At 35.0% G+C, this 19,051-nt stretch overlaps 2 protein-coding genes across 4 annotated transcripts in view; one reads left to right on the top strand and one right to left on the bottom strand.

Moving 5' to 3' along the window:
• Positions 1-19,051, bottom strand: part of DOCK1 (dedicator of cytokinesis 1) — a 443,954-nt gene that overhangs the window by 232,222 nt on the left and 192,681 nt on the right. The window lies entirely within an intron of this gene.
• Positions 1-19,051, top strand: part of INSYN2A (inhibitory synaptic factor 2A) — a 97,800-nt gene that overhangs the window by 4,988 nt on the left and 73,761 nt on the right. For both annotated transcript variants that reach the window (XM_081328494.1, XM_081328493.1), the window contains exons 2-3: positions 10,071-10,153; positions 14,282-15,488. In XM_081328494.1, coding sequence (XP_081184620.1) covers positions 10,084-10,153; positions 14,282-15,488 — 1,277 coding nt within the window. In that variant the 5' untranslated portion in view covers positions 10,071-10,083. The remainder of the gene's footprint in view (positions 1-10,070; positions 10,154-14,281; positions 15,489-19,051) is intronic.

Raw genomic sequence — 19,051 nt, 5'->3', positions numbered from 1 at the left:
CTCAAAACTATAGTACTATGAATTAAAGCATTTAACTAGGACAGAGTGTAGTTGTACAATAGCATTGTTATTCCCCTCCACTTCTATTTTCCTATCTTTCAGACTCTATCCCTTATGCAGCAAACTAGGAAGTTGGGCAAGTAAAGAGATAAGGCCGTGTCTGTTTCTGCGTAGTTAAATATCCTGAATAGGATTTAGGACTGTGCCAACATAGTTGCAGTGATGACTGTCAACTTATTTATTTATTTAATTGGATTTGTAGATAATTAGATAATTCTTAAGTAGGGGATTGAACCAAAAATGCAATATAAATTAAATCAATACATTTATAGAGGATAAAGACTATCAGACTACTAGTTTGTATGGTTTGGTTATGTCTGATATTAGATTAATATGGATGAATGAATTTTCAGCACCAGGTGTGTTCATATAGTCACTATTTTTTCATAGCCATAAAGGGAGCAGAATGCACAATTAGATTTGTCCTTCATCTGATCCTGCACAGCTTTTCTTAGCCTATTTTCACTGCCTCTCACTTACAGTACTCACATATTTGATGGTTCTTTGGCATAGGTTAAGGAAGGCTGACCATAATGTTCCTTTTAAGTAAATGTACTGTCTCAAAATGTTTACATTAGGAAATGCAGGAATGTTACTATAATTTTATTTATGTACTTTCACATTGTACAGAAACTCATGGTAGTATATGTTTCTTTCAACGCAAGTTGCATTTTTCCACCACGTGAAAAAAAACCTGACATTTAGTGAGTTCACAGTGTGTTATTTCAAACAAAATAAGTTTACAGTAAAATATATAAAACTGCTATTGCATATAAAATTTTATTAGAAGACACGTGACACAATTGCTGTTTCTGCAACATAGCTAAGTTACAATTTCCCAAGAATTGATAATATGTTGACAGAGTTCAAGTTGAACACTATATCCTTCCCTAATCTTCAAATCCTTTTTCCTTTGCCAAATACCTGAGAAGTAGCATCATAACTCATGTACAAAGAACAAGTTATGACTAAGATTCAAATGCAGTGCTGATTTTATCTCTTCTATATTCATATTTTGTTATTACCTGAATCCTGTTTTTGTTTTGATCTAAACAGCATTATTTGCTCTCCGAGCGAAAAGAGTACAGACTTTTCTGCAAACACAATATTTTTTTGTGAAGTGGCAACTCTTTTTTGTATGGTTTTTATTGGTTTGTTCGAGATTTTGCTTGTTCCTATCACTGAGCATATTAAAATCTATATGTTGTTTGTTAAAGCTTTTAACTTAAAAAATCCCTTTACTGTCAGTACTGTTTATACATTTATGCATTTAACAGCTGAAATTGAATGTCTATATATTTTCAAATCAGATGCATCCTTTACAGAGGAATCATGAAATATAAGTATGACCTTTCCATAAGTATGTACAAGAAATATAACAGTTGCTACAGTTGACAGAGAAGAGAGATACAAGAGGCAATTCCTACAACACATAAACTTCTGTTGTAGCTGTCAAAGACTGTTCCAGTCCTAACCACACAGTTTTTGTCATGGCTGGCTTATAGATATACCTTGTCTACTATTACAGTCCTTCTTAAACTCTGGAATAGCATCTGACAATCAGCCTGGGCTATTTCATGATGCAGTGCTGATTTTTCTTTAATTCTTTTGGTAAAGGAAATTGTTATATTTGATTAACAAATTGAGCTCTGAAATTTATTTCAAGGATTTCTTTGTACCATTCATAGAATTGCACAGTAGTATTAATTGACTTCATATATGTTGCTGTATATTTTCTGTACCCCTTTCCCTAGTCTGGGTTCCTATTGGCTAACTGTTTCTCATAACCGTGCAATGGTAAATTCAGGTGGGAGACCAACCCATAAATGATACTGCACTTATGTCCTTCAATAAAACACTTTGATGGATTTTCATTTCCATACACATGCAGATGCACACAAACACACACACAATATACATATATATCTTGGAATAAAAGCTTGTAATCAGTGGTTACCATGCATGGAAATAATTTCCCATAAAAAAAGCAAGCCATCTGTTCTCATTACTTCGGGATACCTTTCAACATGTTTACCATCTCTGTTACTGAAACCATACAGACAGTATTGCTTCTTTCCGTACTGTTTTTTCATATTCTGTTTCGCTTTTTAGTTTCAATCATATAGACATAACCCTGTTTGTACACTTGCTTCCTTATGATGAGATTGATCTCTTTCATAAAATGTTTTATATCATAGGTAACACTACATTGTTGCTTCCTTTTACTTTTTAAGACTTGACACTCTTTTCCACCAGACTGATTGGTGGATTCTTCAGGGATTATTCAAATGTTGGGGCAGTATCAGTAAGAATGCTTTCTTTCACGTGCCACTGTCTTGTCACAAAGCATACATTAAATCATTGCCATATAATGCAACTTTCAACCACAACTATCGGTTTATATCATCAATACACCATAGAAAATATACCTATCCCTGTTCAGCACAGTTAACAATAGAATAATTATTCTGGACTAGTTACTTTTGCTTCATTACCCATACTGCTAATGCCTTTTGCCATAGTGGTTAAAAAAATAACAATGGCAGTATTTTTTTCATTAAGAAAAATGAGGTTGAATATATGTCTCATGGTTTTATAGGCATTTGAGTCCTCTGCACAAGGACATCCAGGACATCTGTCAGATATTATACCATTGAAACACTCCGCAAAGGTTTATTGGAAACTAGCAGATTTCACACACAATAGCTCTTTGTGTATCAGTGATTAATACAGTTCAGGGAAAGAGCAGTGATGAAACAAATTCTTATAGTAACACGGACCTGTCTGTTGGGGTCTAGGTGCTACTGTGAAATTGGACTATAGCAGGGCTTTTCAACCTTTTCATCCGTTGTACCACTTTTAGGATATGGCAACATCCAAGTACCACCAGTCGCCTAGCAAGGTGTCAGAAACCTGACCCCCCCTCCCCCAAAAAGGAAAAAAGTGAAGTATTTTTTATTTATTTATTTATTTTAATTCCATTTATATCCCGCCCTTCTCCGAAGACTCAGGGCAGCTTACAAGCTTAGCAGTACAGGTAGTCGTCGACTTACAACAGTTCGCTTAGTGACTGAAGTTACAATGGCACTAAAAAAAGTGCCCCCCAACCCACAGCCAACCAAGACGCGTGCCTGCTTGCCCGGCAGTACTCTTCCTCCAGTCCGAGGTTTTCACTGTAGCATTTCTGTTGAGGATTGGCAGTGGGGGTGGGGTGGGGGAGTTTGGTTTTTATTCCCCCTCCATCTGCAGCAGGTTTTGGTCACTTCACATGACCTTGGGACACTGACAGTCATAAATATGAATCAGTTGCCAAGCATCTGAATGTAAATCACGACCCTGGAGATGCTGCAACATTCCAGCTGATTGGTGCTTCCACTGAGCCCTGACAGCCCCGAAGAAGCACTGATGCTGGTGCTTCCGCTGAGCCCTGACAGCCCTGCAGCTCCAGCCATCTCTCACTCAGGCTTGTGCGGTGCCGTCACCAGTTCAGCTCATTCCCCTCCCCCGCTACCACTTTTTTAGGATGGTCGCATACTACCTGCCAGGTGCCAATGTACCACAGGTGGTACCCGTACCACTGGTTGAAAAGCCCTAGACTATAGACTCCAATTGCTACTGGTCTTAGACTCTTAATCATGTCCATGTTATGAAAAGAAAAGATGTTAATTTGTTGATATGGAGATCAACATTGTTATGCTCTTATTGGATAAACTGACTTGCACCTAGTTGTATCCAAAGAAGGAATGGTACACTTCTCATGTTTCAGTACATGAAGAACAGAAGCCAATGACAAAATAAACTAATCATTTAGAATCCCTAAAGTGAAATAACATTGCTAAACATTTGTGAAACTACACAATTTGAGAAAAAATTGTCTTTAGTTGTTTGTGCAATAGTTATAAGCAACTACTGAGAAAACACTTTTGTCTTTTTTGTGTAGTGAGAGTTCTGAAAGTTCTGCAGTATAAGCATTGTTTTTCTTCTGCAGATGTTATTTATTCAATCAGATGCTTGAAACATCTTCACATAATTTTTTAATTAGTTTAGCTGCTGTTGCTGTGATTTCTACATCAGCACATTTTTTCCTTCAGGCTTACTATAGTATTGGAGAAAGACTGAAGCATTTCTTAATATTACCTCTATTTTTTCTACCTACTAAGTCAGGGATTGCAATCGTGTTATTGAGCTGTTCTTAAACTTTTATTCTTGGAGTACTATCCTGAATACCATCAGAAAGTGCTCAGATCTTCCTTGTTCTTTTTAATTGAACGTGGTATGATTTTTTTTTGTTCCTCAAAAGTATACTCAAATTATTTTATACATTTATTCCTCTTGGCTTGGCTCCTTTTGTAACTGCCACATTTTAGCTGAAGTTTCATCAATCAGCATTGAAGCTATGTGAAAGTATTTTCTGAATCCTGAAATTGATCTGGCATTATTTGTGCTGGGCTTATAGATTATATATATTTTTGGGAGGAAAAAAGTCAACCCTGTTCACTCTGATTTTAGTTTTTATATCTGATACTGCAAAAATCTTGTATATTCATGAAAAATAAGCTAAATGGCAATTAACTCCTCTCCACTAATTTTTTCACATGGCTTCCTAACCATAAGTAAATGTGTTCAACAGAAAAAAACAACACTTATTTATTTATTTATTTATTTATTTAATTGTATTTATATACCGCCCTATTCCCTGAGGACTCAGGGCGGTTTACAGGGAATTAAAAATCCAAAATACAAAAATTAAGAACCAAATTAAAAAAGAAATTAAATTAACCCTGTAGTCAGTTAAAAAAGAACCCCAAATTAAAAATTCCTCCTCAGTCTGGGCCCGAGAGCTCGAAGAGCCAGGTCTTCAGGCCCCGGCGGAATGATCGGAGGTCGGGGGCAGTCCTCAGCTCCACCGGCAGCTGGTTCCAGAGGGCAGGCGCTCCCACAGAGAAGGCCCTATCCCTTATGTACATAGTTTGAACTGTTTTAACTTTTATGTATAATCAGCAGTGTTCTATCACTTCCGCATTGTACCCTATGGCTTCAGTTAAACAATTAATGCCATCATTCCCTCCCCTATCTCATATTACTGAATTCTTTGTACGGATTCTTGTGACAAATTTGGACATCAGTGTTTGGCATCATATAGAAGTGAAAAGTTCATACTATCCGAATGATTTTTAATGTTTTTTCCCCTGACTTGAAATACAGCTATCAAATTATGAGCTAAACTGAAATGATAACTCAATGCTTAATAAGTGGAATACAGAATCCACAAAATGCTTGACAGATTAAACTAGAAGCATTCAGTCAGTTTAGTACATTGTGGATTTGCCTTGTGCTTTGTTACAGGTTCAGTAACCTTTTTTTCCCCTTTTAAAAAATATACTGTATATCTACTGAAAAGTAAAAAGCCTCCAAAGGATTTCAAACCAATCCTTATCTTCTTTGGTACTTCTGTTATTTTTTGGTTCATGTTGCTGGATTTTCTTGTACATTCTAAAGTCAGTGGAATATGTGTATGTATGTGTGTGTACACACACACATTTTGCAGTCATTTAAGCCCTTAAATATAGAATCAATTTGTTGACATAGTGGTGTAGAGGGTAAGGTATTGACTACAAATCAGGAGTTCTAATCCTGCCTTAGGCACAAAAGCAAGCTGGCTGATCTTGGACCAATCACTCACTCTCTCATCCTTAAGAAGGAGACAGTGGAAAACAACTTTTGAAAAACCTTCCAAGAAAACTGCATGGACTTGTTCAGACAATCAATAGGAGTCAAAAACTGATTCAAAGGCACATGCACACAAATTCCTTTGAATTGGTGTGAGAATGATATACATGTAGTCCTCGACTTACAACAGTTCATTTCGTGAGCATTCAGTTACAACAGCACTGAAAAACATGAGTTATGATCAGTTTTCACAATTATGAACATTGTAGCATCCCCATAGTCAAGTGATCAAAATTCAGATGCTTGGCAATTGACTCATATTTATGAAGGTTGCCATGTCCTGGGGACATGTGATCCCGTTTTGCAACCTTCTGACAAGCAGTCAATGGAGAAGCTAGATTCATTTAACAACCGTGTTACTAATTAACAACTACAGTGATTCACTTAACTGGCAAAAAAGGTCATAAAATGGGGCAAATTAACAAATGTTTCAACAACAGAAATTTTGGGGTCAATAGTACAACAGATCTGTGTGAGACAGCATAAGCCAAAATGGTCAGTTTGTGGTTGCAGTTGCACATCTCTCCTACAAATTGATGATGCAGACTTGCTCAGTTCATTGGATTGGGTTAATACTTATGAGAACAGAGTTAGGGTCATAATTTCTCCAATCAGATTGTGAACTTTCTCCAGATTGAAGGGAACATTTTTTAAAAGTGTTCTCATAATTTACTCTGTATGTAAATCTAATTGTAAAACTAAAACCTAAATATTTTAAATAGTAAATCTAACCTTCAGAAAATCATTTATTGTTTAATTGTGAGACCAGTTAGCACTGGGCCCAATTTAATTAGAATGTAGGGACAAGGGTTAAAGAAACAAAAGGTAGCCTTCATCATTTCAAATACCTTGTAAGTATCGTAATTAACTAGTTAGAATCCAGAATAGCTGGATAAACAATTGTCAATTGGATCTACTAATCTCATATTTTCTAACATTGGAACTCCCAGAATCAACTGTTATTGATCTACAAATTTTACACAGTAATTTACCAACCGTTTCGGTTGATATATGAATCCTAGCAAAGACAGAAGTTTTGGGGGAAAAACCCTGTCATTTGAAGAGGCAATAGTAGGCTTTCTTCACTGTCTCACAACTATGGTGAAATTCTCCAAATGGATGATCTCCACATGGACTTTAATCCAGATTCAAATGATTTATTTATTTGTTGGTTGATTTCAACATTTGTATAGCTGTCAATCTTAAACCAACTCTGGGTGGCTTCCAACCAATAAAACAATACAGGAAGTCCTGGACTTAAAACAGTTCCTTTAGTGACCATTCAAAATTACAATGACACTGGAAAAACTTTTTTCACAGTTAATGCTTGGCAATTGACTGACATTTATGATGGTTCCAATGTCCCAGGATTATGTGATCACTTTTTGCAACCTTCTGACAAACGACAATGGGGAAGCCAGACTATGGCAAGAAAAGTTGTAAAATGGGACAAAATTCACTTAACAACTGTCTCGCTTAGCAACATAAATTTTGGGCTCAATTGTCATAAATTGAGGACTACCTGTCTACAGTTAACAAAACTGAAAACAGAAAAACCTGATGACCCAGCCATGCATCCCTGATACACCCACATTGTCGACTTCGCCCTATACCAAGCCCAGACTTTAAATACTCTCCAAAAAGATAGAAAAATAAGGGCCTGTTGGATCTTAGTGGGGAGGGTGTTTCATTGGGCAAGGGGCTACAATGGGAAAGACTTACATTCCTTCCCCAGCACTTAGCCCAATGCCATTGCCATTTCTTCTCTTTGGAACCTTAACTTCCATTAAATCACCTTCTCTACTATAGATAGTAATATGTCACAAACTACATTAAATATCTGCTATGTACAACTATCAAATTCAGTCCACTTGTGTGCAGAATGTTTGAATCAAATCTTGAATTCAAAACACTTTCAAAACTTTTAAAAATGGCACATGTTGTACTCTGAACCACTGTTTTAAATTCAACATGGGTGTGTCAAATTTAAGCGGGTTGCATCTTGACAGTCCATATATTTTACAAACTTAATGACAGTATTTTTAACTGTTTTTAATTACTGTGTATTATATTTATTTGATATGTAACAATTTGGCTTTCTTCATAAATGAAAAGTTCCGATTGGGGAAAAAGTCAATTTTAAATAAAAGCCTCATATAGGAATATAGGAATATCACTCAGCATGATTATTAAATAAATCATTAAAACTTGACTAGACAAATAATATTAATGGGTCTTTACATTACATAATTAGAATACTTGTTCATAACAAAACAGTGAACAGATTTCTAAATCCGAAGTGGTAAATTCAAAGTAACTATCTTTCCAGCATTGAATAATTATATTCTTTGCTGTCCCTTCAAAAAATACCTCAACCTCCTTTTTAAAAAAAACAAAAAAACCATCCTAATAATCAAGCTGTACTTGCAAAGTAGACGGGAGAAACTGTTTTAGTACTGTATTAAAGGGTTTTTTTTCATACATATTCAGAATTATAGCTCTCTGGGAAACTTTCATGATTAGTAGAAATACCTTTATTTGATTCTAGATTACTATCTTTAATTCTTAAGATTTTGATTTAAGATGCTTGGTTTTCCAGCAATTTCAGTTTAATTCCTGCTTTTTATTGATGCCCAGTGTGTAGCTTTTGTCTCACATTGATTGTCCATTTTGCTTAAAGTTTAATTAGATATATTTGTATCATAGTGCCAATTTCTCTTTTCTAAAATATTTATGGAAGATACTTTATAAAACACATTAGTAATATAGTTTTATTTTCTAGCAATAACACTGTAGATCATATAGAATATTACTACTGTTTAAACATATCCCTCCTTCTCGCATTTTGGCTTCTCCAATATTTCAGTTATTTTCTTCCTCCCCCTTCCCTTTTTTCATTATGTGAAGGAAAGCAATAAAGATACTGTGAAGACAAATCAAGGAAAAAATAAGAAAAACCAGTTCCATTTCTGAAAAGTGCACAAGATGGATAGGAATCAAATTCTGTAAAGAAGTACAAGACAGAAATAAAAAAAACTAACAGTCTAACACAAATTCTTCACATCAAGGTAGCAGTAAAAACCGATACATTACAGAATGGACTTGGGCAATTGGCAGTATTTTTGGAATTAATTTGCCATGTTTTTCATAGACTTTGAAAAAAGCAACTGGGATAAAGTCATCCAATTAGTTTCTATGCCTAAGTCAGGACTAGAATTTAGGGATCCTTCCTTGTTCAGAATCTTAACTGTTAGGTTACATCGGTATTCCTAATGTTTCTCTTCTGATGGGTCAACTATGATTGGAAAAGCCTTCAACCCCATAGGTTTGGTTCCCTCCACCACCGCTAAAATAAATGTTTTTCATTTAATTAATTGTACAATGTTTTGAAAGGGGTGGGAGAATCAGTAAAACGGGATAGCCTTTGAAACTAAGCCAGTTCTTAATTTGTATGAGAAATGGAAGTCACTCTGTTCTAAATAAGCCAGTTACTATATATTTGATCAGTCTTTCAGTCTTTCTCTGCTTTTACTCATTGCAGACATAGCCCTAATGTGCATATGCAGTATAATGATACAGTTTTATTCCTTAAATAAAACTACATGCAAACAGGTATTCTTTGACTTACAATGTCAACTGGGACCGCAGAGATTGCTATCAGTAAGTGATGCGGTCATAAAGCACAGCCGCCATGCTTTAGTGACAACAATCCCTGCAGTCTCGGTTACCAAGCACAGAGGGACTGGTGTGTGTGTTTGTGTGTGTGTGTGGTGGAGGACTTGCAACCTTCCTTGCTGGCTTCCCCACTGCCTTTCTGAGGAAGCCAACAGGGAAGGTTACAAATGGCGATCAAGCAGTGGGATGTTGAGATGGCCAGAATTCTGAGGATCAGTCAACCACCATTTGTTCAACACTATTGTAACTTCAGTCACTGAACAAATAGTCACAGGATAAGGATTGTGTTACCTGTTGATAGTCATTTACAAGCTCAAGCATAAAGTGTCTATTAACAATAGGATAGCCATGTAAATATATGCTAAAATTTTCCCTAAACAAATGTCCAAAATCTGATTGGTGCTTAATATTCTGAGCTGCTACATATTTTTCTGTTTGACTACTGTTAGGTTGCCAACACTTCTCAAGGCATGTATTCAAGCATCATTTAGAGTGGATTATTTTGGTGTTTCCAAAAACACAAAGATTTATTGAAGTTAAAAAGGGGTTTTATTTTTCAGGACCATATACAACCAATTAGTAATAGTATATTTGTTATATTTTAGGCTAAATAACAAGATGGCCAAAGGAACTGATCATGAGATGAGGAATCTTTCATCTCCAGCCTCACAATCCCTCAATGATGAAAGTAAGTGGTATGTCGCTGGTTTTCTCTTGGTTTTATCTAATAGAACTTCTATACACACAGTGTGATGTACAGTAGTTTATATAAAAATATGTAACTTGTTTAAGAAACCTCATGTAAGTTAAATACTGAGTGGAGAAGAAAAATAATTCAAGCTACAGTGATTAAACAAGTGACTAATCATATAGATAAATTTATTCGAGAATTAGTTCCCATTTACTGTATAAAGGTTAGGGTTTTTTGTTTCTGCATTTATTTATAGTTGGTTTATACAACCCCACATCTAAAAAATAGTGGTTCTGGGCAATAAACACAGGATTAAAGCCAGTAGAACAAAAGGAATAACTACTACTACTACTACTAGTAGTAGTAGTTATAGTAATAGTAATAATACAGACACAGTATAGCACAGTGGCATCCAAAGGCAGTCAGAATCCAGCCATAGTCACGTGAGAAAGCTGCAATGATGAGCTTAGCCAACCTACAGGACCCAACATCCAGGTTTTCAAGGATTTACAAAACACCAATAGGGTTGGGTATTACCACTATTAAACTCACATTTCTTTCTAAAATATATTACCCCATAGTATTTAATTTTCAAAACTACAGTAAGCAAATAGGTAAGCCCACCGACTTTCTGAACCATAAAATTACGGTAACAAAAAACAGCATGTGGATATCAGCAATTTAATATTAAAATATGACCTCATTCCCTATTCCCTATTTAGTATTTTTATTTGGTACCTACTTGTATCTAAGAATAGTGCTATATGTTTTCTCGTCCTGTGAGATAGGTGAACAGTTATTGTGTTCTACTATATTTAATTTTAGTTACTCCTAATACCTGACAGGATAAATAAGGGAATCATGGTGATTTTAGAGTGAAGTGCTATAGAAATGAATAAATTAAAATCAGTGAACACATTTCATTTTCTAAAAAGAAAGAGCAAACAGAACTCATGCACTTAAGAGTCTTAGTAAAGATGAATTCATCCATCAAATTACTGTCCTAAAGTCACTTTGTATCCCAGATATATTTAGTTCAGTATTATAATACATGTATTTACAGCCCTTGAAGCATACCGAATTCTTATTCACTAACCAACTTTACTTTACAGTTGCATCAAAGTAATAAATGTACAAAAATATTAAAGATAGTCTTTTAAACACTATACTTTAGTTCTTTCAGAGTAGCTGAAATGAATGAGGTTTGTGAATTATTTTGAATTTATTTTCTTGGCTGATGGAGTAAAATTGAAAGCACACTTCATTTTCAGGATAATAAAGTTGCTATTTCAGTATTCAGAAACTATAAGCTATTAGTATACTTACTGATATGCTTAATCTTGTGGTTGCTACTTTCCTTTTCTCATGCCACTAAATGATTTTATATATTACTCCTGTTTTATGCACACGTAGTATTTCCTTCTCCATTAATGCTACTTAACTCCTTGGCTTTGGGGTACATAAAGTATCCTCATTTATTTCTAACCTCTAAATTCCTGCAAATCTTTCTTAGTTTTGAATGACTGCTACTTTTTTAAATTTGGTTTTGGGTCACTCATTTATTTTAAATGACCAAATTTACTCTGACCTTTTTTATTATTCAATTGTGTCTGATTCTCTGAGACTGCCTGGACAAGTCCTTACAGTTCTTGGCAAGGTTTTTCAGAAGTGGCTTGCCATTGCTTCCTTCCTAGAACTGAGAGAAAGTGACTACCCCAAGGCCACTCAACTGGCTTCAGGGCCAAGGTGGACTAGAATTCATGGTCCTCTAATTTTTAGCCTGATGCCTTCACCACTACACCAAATTTGTGTGTGTGTGTGTGTGTGTGTGTGTGTGTGTGTGTGTGTGTGTGTGTAAATAATATTTGTTATTCTATTTTAAGTGTGTTTTCTCTGGTTTGTTTCTTCAGTTTATTCTGTAACAAAATAGCAAGCTTTAATTTTTAAAAAAATTAAAATTTAAAAAATTAACCAGGGTTATGTTCTCTTCTCATGCAGTTTGGCATTGTTCTTCAGAAATAACTTATTTTCCTGTCTTAGCAACCAGGCTAAATGTTTAAAACAGATATAAAGCAAGATAATAAACTAAGGTGTGATTTTCTCCCTAAGTGCAAGAAAACTGCCACCTGCAACAGCTTAGTTACGTTTAACAGTTGAACACAGTAGGAACGTTAAATATGTAGCACAAACTAATATTTTGCCATTTAAAATTAACATTTTCTTATTTCTGTATGAATACCCTATAAAAGTATAACTTTGGTGCATTGTTTTAAATGTAGGGTAATGTTTTTCTTCTAGAATATTGATTCTGTGGTAATTTGAAACGCAATAAATGTGGATGGTTCCATTGCCAAGAAAGCAGTTAAAGGGTCACATTTTCAGAATTACTAACTTTGCCTACAAAGAAATAGGAACACTTTTAAAACAGATGGCTGCTTATACACATTGACATTTCCCTTAAACATTATTCTTAAAAATAACGAGTATCACCCAATTTGCAATCAGTTCCAGTTCCAAAATGACTAGTAATAAACGCAGATCTGTTTGTTCTATTTTTTTTTAATTTGAGGCTTCTGCACTGACTAGAGATTTAATTTCATGCCTTAAATTTATGGTTTTAAGTTTACAGTAAGTTGTTTCTATCTATAATCTCTTCAGGAGTTAATTATGCTATCATCAAACTTAACTGTAGCAAATGAAATGAAGAACCTCCAAGTAGAAGGTAAATTATAAGGATATGTTTGTTACCAAAATTATTCAGTGACAATCATTCTGCAGAATGAAAATATCCTCCTGTATAGTGTTAAAATGTCAATAATATATAAAATTTTTATAACTGTTTCAGCTGTTTTTTCCCCTCCCACCTCTCCTCACTGTGGAACTAATGATTTTCCCATAAATATGGGGAACATTCAGTCATAGCTAATAGTTGTTGTCCATTTGGCCATGTTTGAATATTCTTAGCGATATATATTTAAGCAAGAACTGCTCTCTCCATTAAAACATCATGGAGAACATTATGCATACATCATTTTTATATGCATAATGCAATTCTGAGGGCTTACTGTCTCATTTACATCTGGAGGACAGTGATATTACACTAAGTGATGTCAGTATAAGACAATTTAAAGCAGCATTTAACTTTCCTAAGATAAAGTACATAGTTTTTTGAATACCCTCGCCTATACAAGAGCACAGGTAGTCCCTTAATGACTGTTACTTAGTAATCATTCAAAGTTATGGCAGACCACCTAAAAGCTACTTATGACATGGTTCCAGAGTTATGATGGCTGCACACACCCCTGTAGTCACATCACATTTCAGGTGCTTGGCAGTTAGCTCGCCTTTAGGGATGATTGCAACATTCCATGATCATGCGACTATGATTTATGACATTTTTTGCCAGTTTCCAGCCTTTTTTGCTTGGTTTGCAATAAAAAATAATTTGTATTTAACAACCACAGTGTTTAACAACCGCCATATTCAACTGACCATGGTGTTTAACAGTTGGAGCAAAAAAAGTCATAAAATCAGTTTCAGTCTGTGGATGCTTTGACTTACTGATGGAAATTCTGGGTTCCCATATAGCCCTAAATGAAGGGCTATCTGTATATTCTTTGTAGAAAAAAGACTATTTTTTAAATAAGAAAGGAGGAACTCACCCCTTATTTGTTTGCATTAGGATGTAATCTGATGTCTACAACTATTTGGGACTACTACATATACCATATAATTTTAGTATGTTGTCTGAGTCTAAACTATTTTAGATCCCCAAAAAACTAGTCTAATTGTTGTATCACCTTATCTGACAGGAATTCTGGCTAACTTGAAAATCTGCACATTTTTACTACTATGTCCTTTGGATTTCTTCATTTGCTTTGGTCATGTATGCATATTACTATTTTTAAAGTTCTAATCTATTAATCCATTATTGTTACTTACGCATTTTATAATACACAAAAACCACTACCTCCTCATTCCCAAAAGCAAGACTCCATTTTTAGGTAGCCAGAAGGTTCTAAATGTTTGGTGTTTTTTTTACAAAAACAAAAAATCATGCCATTTGAATAAAAACATCCACAACTAGGTTAGTAACAGTCTGTCTAACATTGCTTTTGACTTCAGGTACCCTAGGAAGTGAGGAACCCAGCAAATGCTTGCTTGGAGTCTCCGAGAGTGACGTTGATTCAGCAACATCACTTGCCTTAGAAATGAAATATGCATTGGATCCCAATCGGCAGATCAAGAAAAGAAACAAAGCCCTACAGGTGAGATTCAAAGACATCTGCGAGGCCCAGAATGAGCAAAGGGACAAACAGCTCTCTTTGCTACAGCAGACTGACCAAAAAGAAGCAAAACCCATCTCTTACAGAGCAACTTACCGAAAATACATGACAGTGCCTGCCCGAAGATCAATCCCGAATGTTACTAAAAGTACAGGAGTTCAGACTTCGCCTGAACTTAAAAAGTGTTACCAGACCTTCCCTTTGGACCGGAAAAAGGGAAATATAATCAAAAGCATAGCTTCAGTGGACACTTTTCCAAGTCAAAACAATGGATTCCTAATTGATGTTAAAGAGAAAGACAGCAAAATCTCAGGAGAGGCTGTTCAGTGTAGCAAGAAAGTCCCTGGATTTGTGACAGCTGAATTTATTTCACATACTAATGAACGCATGAATGCAATAGAGCTGCTTTCCAAGGACAACTGCTTGGAGACATGTATAAGCACTGATTTGCACAGCTGTAGTAAAGAACCTCCTTCTTTACAGGACTCAGCAGCTTCAGTTTTAGAAGAGGCTGATTATCAGCTGCATGACAAAGCAAAACACTACACTGGGCCATTGAGGTATGAGGAAGCTAATCCAGCCAGCCAAGGAAAAGTGTTCAAGACAGAAGTAGCTTCTGTCTACTTGCCTGCATCTGGTTCACACACCTCACTGGCTGACCAGCAACATTTTGCAGCAACAGGGAATGACTGGTCTCTGTGTCCAGCCGAGGAGGAGGACAGAAAAAGAACTCTGCATCTTAATGGTCTGCAGTCACAAGCTGTAAGTACAGCTCAGGCCTATTCCACACAGGCACAGTGCCAGTCTACCTTATGTAACGAACAGACCCTTCAGGTAAATGTTTCACCTATGGAAGGAAAACAGCCTTGTCCGACAGCAGTTGCTGTGAGTGAAGGATGTCAACAAATTGTGCCTCACACTGAAGTGGTAGATTTGAAAGCACAGCTACAGATGATGGAGAATCTGATCAGCTCAAGTCAGGAAACCATAAAGGTCTTGTTGGGTGTTATTCAGGAGTTGGAAAAGGGAGAGGCTCATAGAGAAGGGTAAGTTGATTTTTTTTAATATATATATAAGAATCTCATTTGGGGGAAAAATCACAGGAATTCTGCTCAACAATTTATGTTTCTGTTTGCTCAGAAGGTGTTAGAATTGCTCGAAAAGCATGTGCAACATATGTGTCACCTTTATTAATATGGATTACTTTAATGATAATTATTCCTGACTCACAGTACCTGAAAATTATAATTTAGTATCTAACTTCACAGTTAGATTTAATGGATTAATGCCTTAATGACCTTTCTATTTCAGTGCACCTCTAATGATTTCCCAGTATATGTGCTTTAATACAAAGGTACTTCTAAAAAACATGCTTCTGGCAACAACTGCTTTCAAATAATATTAAAATTAATATATATTGCTTACATATATTTGCCATAAAACAAAGGGTCTTGTTAAAACTAATAATATCTGCTATATGATTACCCAAGAACTCTTTCATTCATTATTTAAAACCAGAATAGACTAGGAGGCAACAAAAAACATTGTTCAGAATGCTGAAACTGCCCAGAAGAAAAGGATTAGTTCATAAAGATGAAGTGCAGAATATATTGTTCTGCGTTTTATATTTTTTTTGAAAGTATTGCTCAAAACATACTTAACAAGCACAGCTATTTACTCAGATTTATGTTTTTATTTGATGATTGCAACTTCTGTTCCTTTGCATCTCACTTACACTCTTTTTAGCCTTCTAAAAGACATAATGCCTATATTTGCTAGTCAATTCAGTGGCTGTATTTTAACAAATGCAACTTTCAATCTCCAACTTCCTGTTTTGTGTAGTTCATGCTTCCTCTGCTCCGGTAAACTTTCCCTCTTCGATTCATTTCATCGTACCAAAATTACTAAGATGTGCTTTTTTCATTTGTGGCTTTAGAAGTTGCTTTCACCCCAAACAAGCTGCTGATTAGTACATGCTAAAGATGACAATTATAAACATGGCAATTGTTCTGTGTAATAACATTTGCTTAGCCAAAATTATTTACAGCACTTATTTAAATTTAAAACTATATCTCCTCCCAAGGACAGGCTATACATTTCAAGTAAAGCAGAATTGATTCCAATTGTTTCTAGATTTAACTGATCATTTATTTTGTCCATGCTCTTTTACATGTAATAGTGTAATTCAACCCTTTAACTATGTGTATTGAAACTTTAAGCTTTTCATATTTGTGTTTCCATTATATAATGGCATTATTGTTTTGTTGCCTCAGAAAGGCTGAATGTGGGAGGAAATACAAGTATGGCACTGAAGAGGCCCTGTGGTTTGTGTCTTATCAAAGCAACAATTTTTAATGTTGACCTACTAGCAGAGATCCTATGGCTGATTATAGGATTTAGCTTGATTTCATGATTGAAATTACCATGCACAGTTAAAGGTTTTTGGCATTTTTTTTCAGTAAGTAGTCGGGAAATTACACGTGCAATAGCATAACCCAGTTGGCATATATAAATAAGGATTTAGGCTTCCTGTAGTATTCCTTCCTTTCTCTTCCTGATGGAAAATAGACAACAAAGTCTTAAAACTAAGCTGGGAAGGACCAAGATTCAAAATGCACAGTTTAACATATAAAATGTAGCCTAACCAGACTTATTCTCTGATTAGTAGTTTCTGCTTCTTCCTAAAGATGCTTGTGGTGAAGGAAGCAGTATTTCTATCTCACGTTGTAGTTTATTGGTTGTTGTTATTTCCAGACAGACCAATTCCTTTTGCATCAGACCCATTGCAAACTATCATTTAAAAGAAAGTTTTAGTGTATCCCTGGAAAGAATGGAACTACAGCTTTCCCCCTAAATTTGGGGGGAAAGGGGGCAATTGATCTTTATTCATAACTGACTACAGAATGAAAATGTGAGGAGAAATGACATTGAGATTCAGAATGCAGACCAGGGACCTAAAAACATTAGGACACTATGACAGATAAACAGGAATACCAGTGATTCATCACCACTAAGCATTATGTGTTGTCAGAGCTTCATAAATGTTTTCACCATTCATAGCTATGACTAGGCTGCTCATGAATAGAGGTTTAGGATTTTTTTTTCTTTTAAGCATAGAGAATAACAAAGACCTACCCTTGTTTATACTTGAAATGATATTCAAACGGCAGCAAGACTTAAAAGTGAATGCAGGCTGTCAATACTTAATTGTTTATATATTTGGTTATATCTCAAGTGAAGTGAACAAATTTACATTTTATACAGAGAAAGAGAGAACAACAAATTGGTATAAATCAGTTTTTAATTAACATTAATTAGAAAAAATATTAAAATGATAAAACTAAAACATATAGGCTCTTATTTTTTTTAAAAAAATGTGTTTATGCTTGTATACATTTTATACTTATTAAAAATTACATTAATGTCTCATCTGATATATAGTATTATGCATCCATCTCAGCAGTAGATTACTCACCTCCCTGATGAGAATCATCATCTTTACAGGTTGCTGAAAAAACAGACCCCTAGAAGTTACTTGTGAACCATTAGAGTGCTCTAATTTAATAGCATCTATGTCTGACATGAACTAAAAGCATTTTAAACTCAATAGGTGAGTTACTGTAGATGTAAATGTGGCCATATAGTTAAAATAAATGAAATTATATATACTTTAGTCTAGGAAGCTTCTACTCAAACCTATTCCTGATTATCATAAACTTTGACTATAAATTGAATTGGTTTGCCTGTGGAAGATGACCAACCACGAAAATCACTTCAATAAATCCTTGTATTTTTCCTTCCCAGAATATATAGCCACAGCCTCTTCTTCAACACATTTTATATTCCTAGAACACTGGAAGAAGAAATAGCAGAGAGCTAATGGCTTATGATTTGATTCATTTTATTCTTTTGCTTAAATGAACAAAAATAATTTTCTTCAACATCATTTTATATTACTATAGCATTTTTATGCCAGAAGAACCTATTGTGATTTTATTTCATTTTAAAATTATTTCAGTACCCAGGTACTTTTGAAAGGATAGAAAAGAACCTTTATTCTTTTAAAAATACTTTTATTAATATATGATTTGTTACAAATATAGGTTCTACTTCTAATGAAGAAAAGGATAACTTTGAAACTAAAAGGTAGATAGATGTCAACGCTGCTAACATCGAATGTTATTGCTTGACAAGAGATGAAGAAGTAGCCATTTCATATGTTAAACTTGTGTATTGCTTTAAGAGATTTAGGTTAAGGTTGGGAGTGGGGATAAGTACGATTGCACCTTCAAGGCCATCTCTTTAACTAAAGAAGATAAGACCTTGGCGGGTTTTCTAACGGAAGGGAAACTGATTCTTTAAATTAATTGGAGAATATGATTAATGACAAAATTAGAAAGGTGGAGAAATGTGTTTTAATATATTGTGCAAGGGGTGGAGATTTCAGATTCCAGCTTCCTTTGAGCAAGCATTTGCCAGTGTATTAGGCTAACAAAGGACTTTTAAGGTAAACAATGCCTCAGAGTGACTTGAAAAGCCCATACGTCGGAAACTTGACAATAGATAGATAGATAGATAGATAGATAGATAGACAGACAGACAGACAGAC

Source organism: Vipera berus (genome assembly GCF_964194415.1).
Source record: "Vipera berus genome assembly, chromosome: 5".
NCBI classification, from domain to species: domain Eukaryota; kingdom Metazoa; phylum Chordata; class Lepidosauria; order Squamata; family Viperidae; genus Vipera; species Vipera berus.
This window is presented reverse-complemented; position numbering and strand designations above follow the sequence as displayed.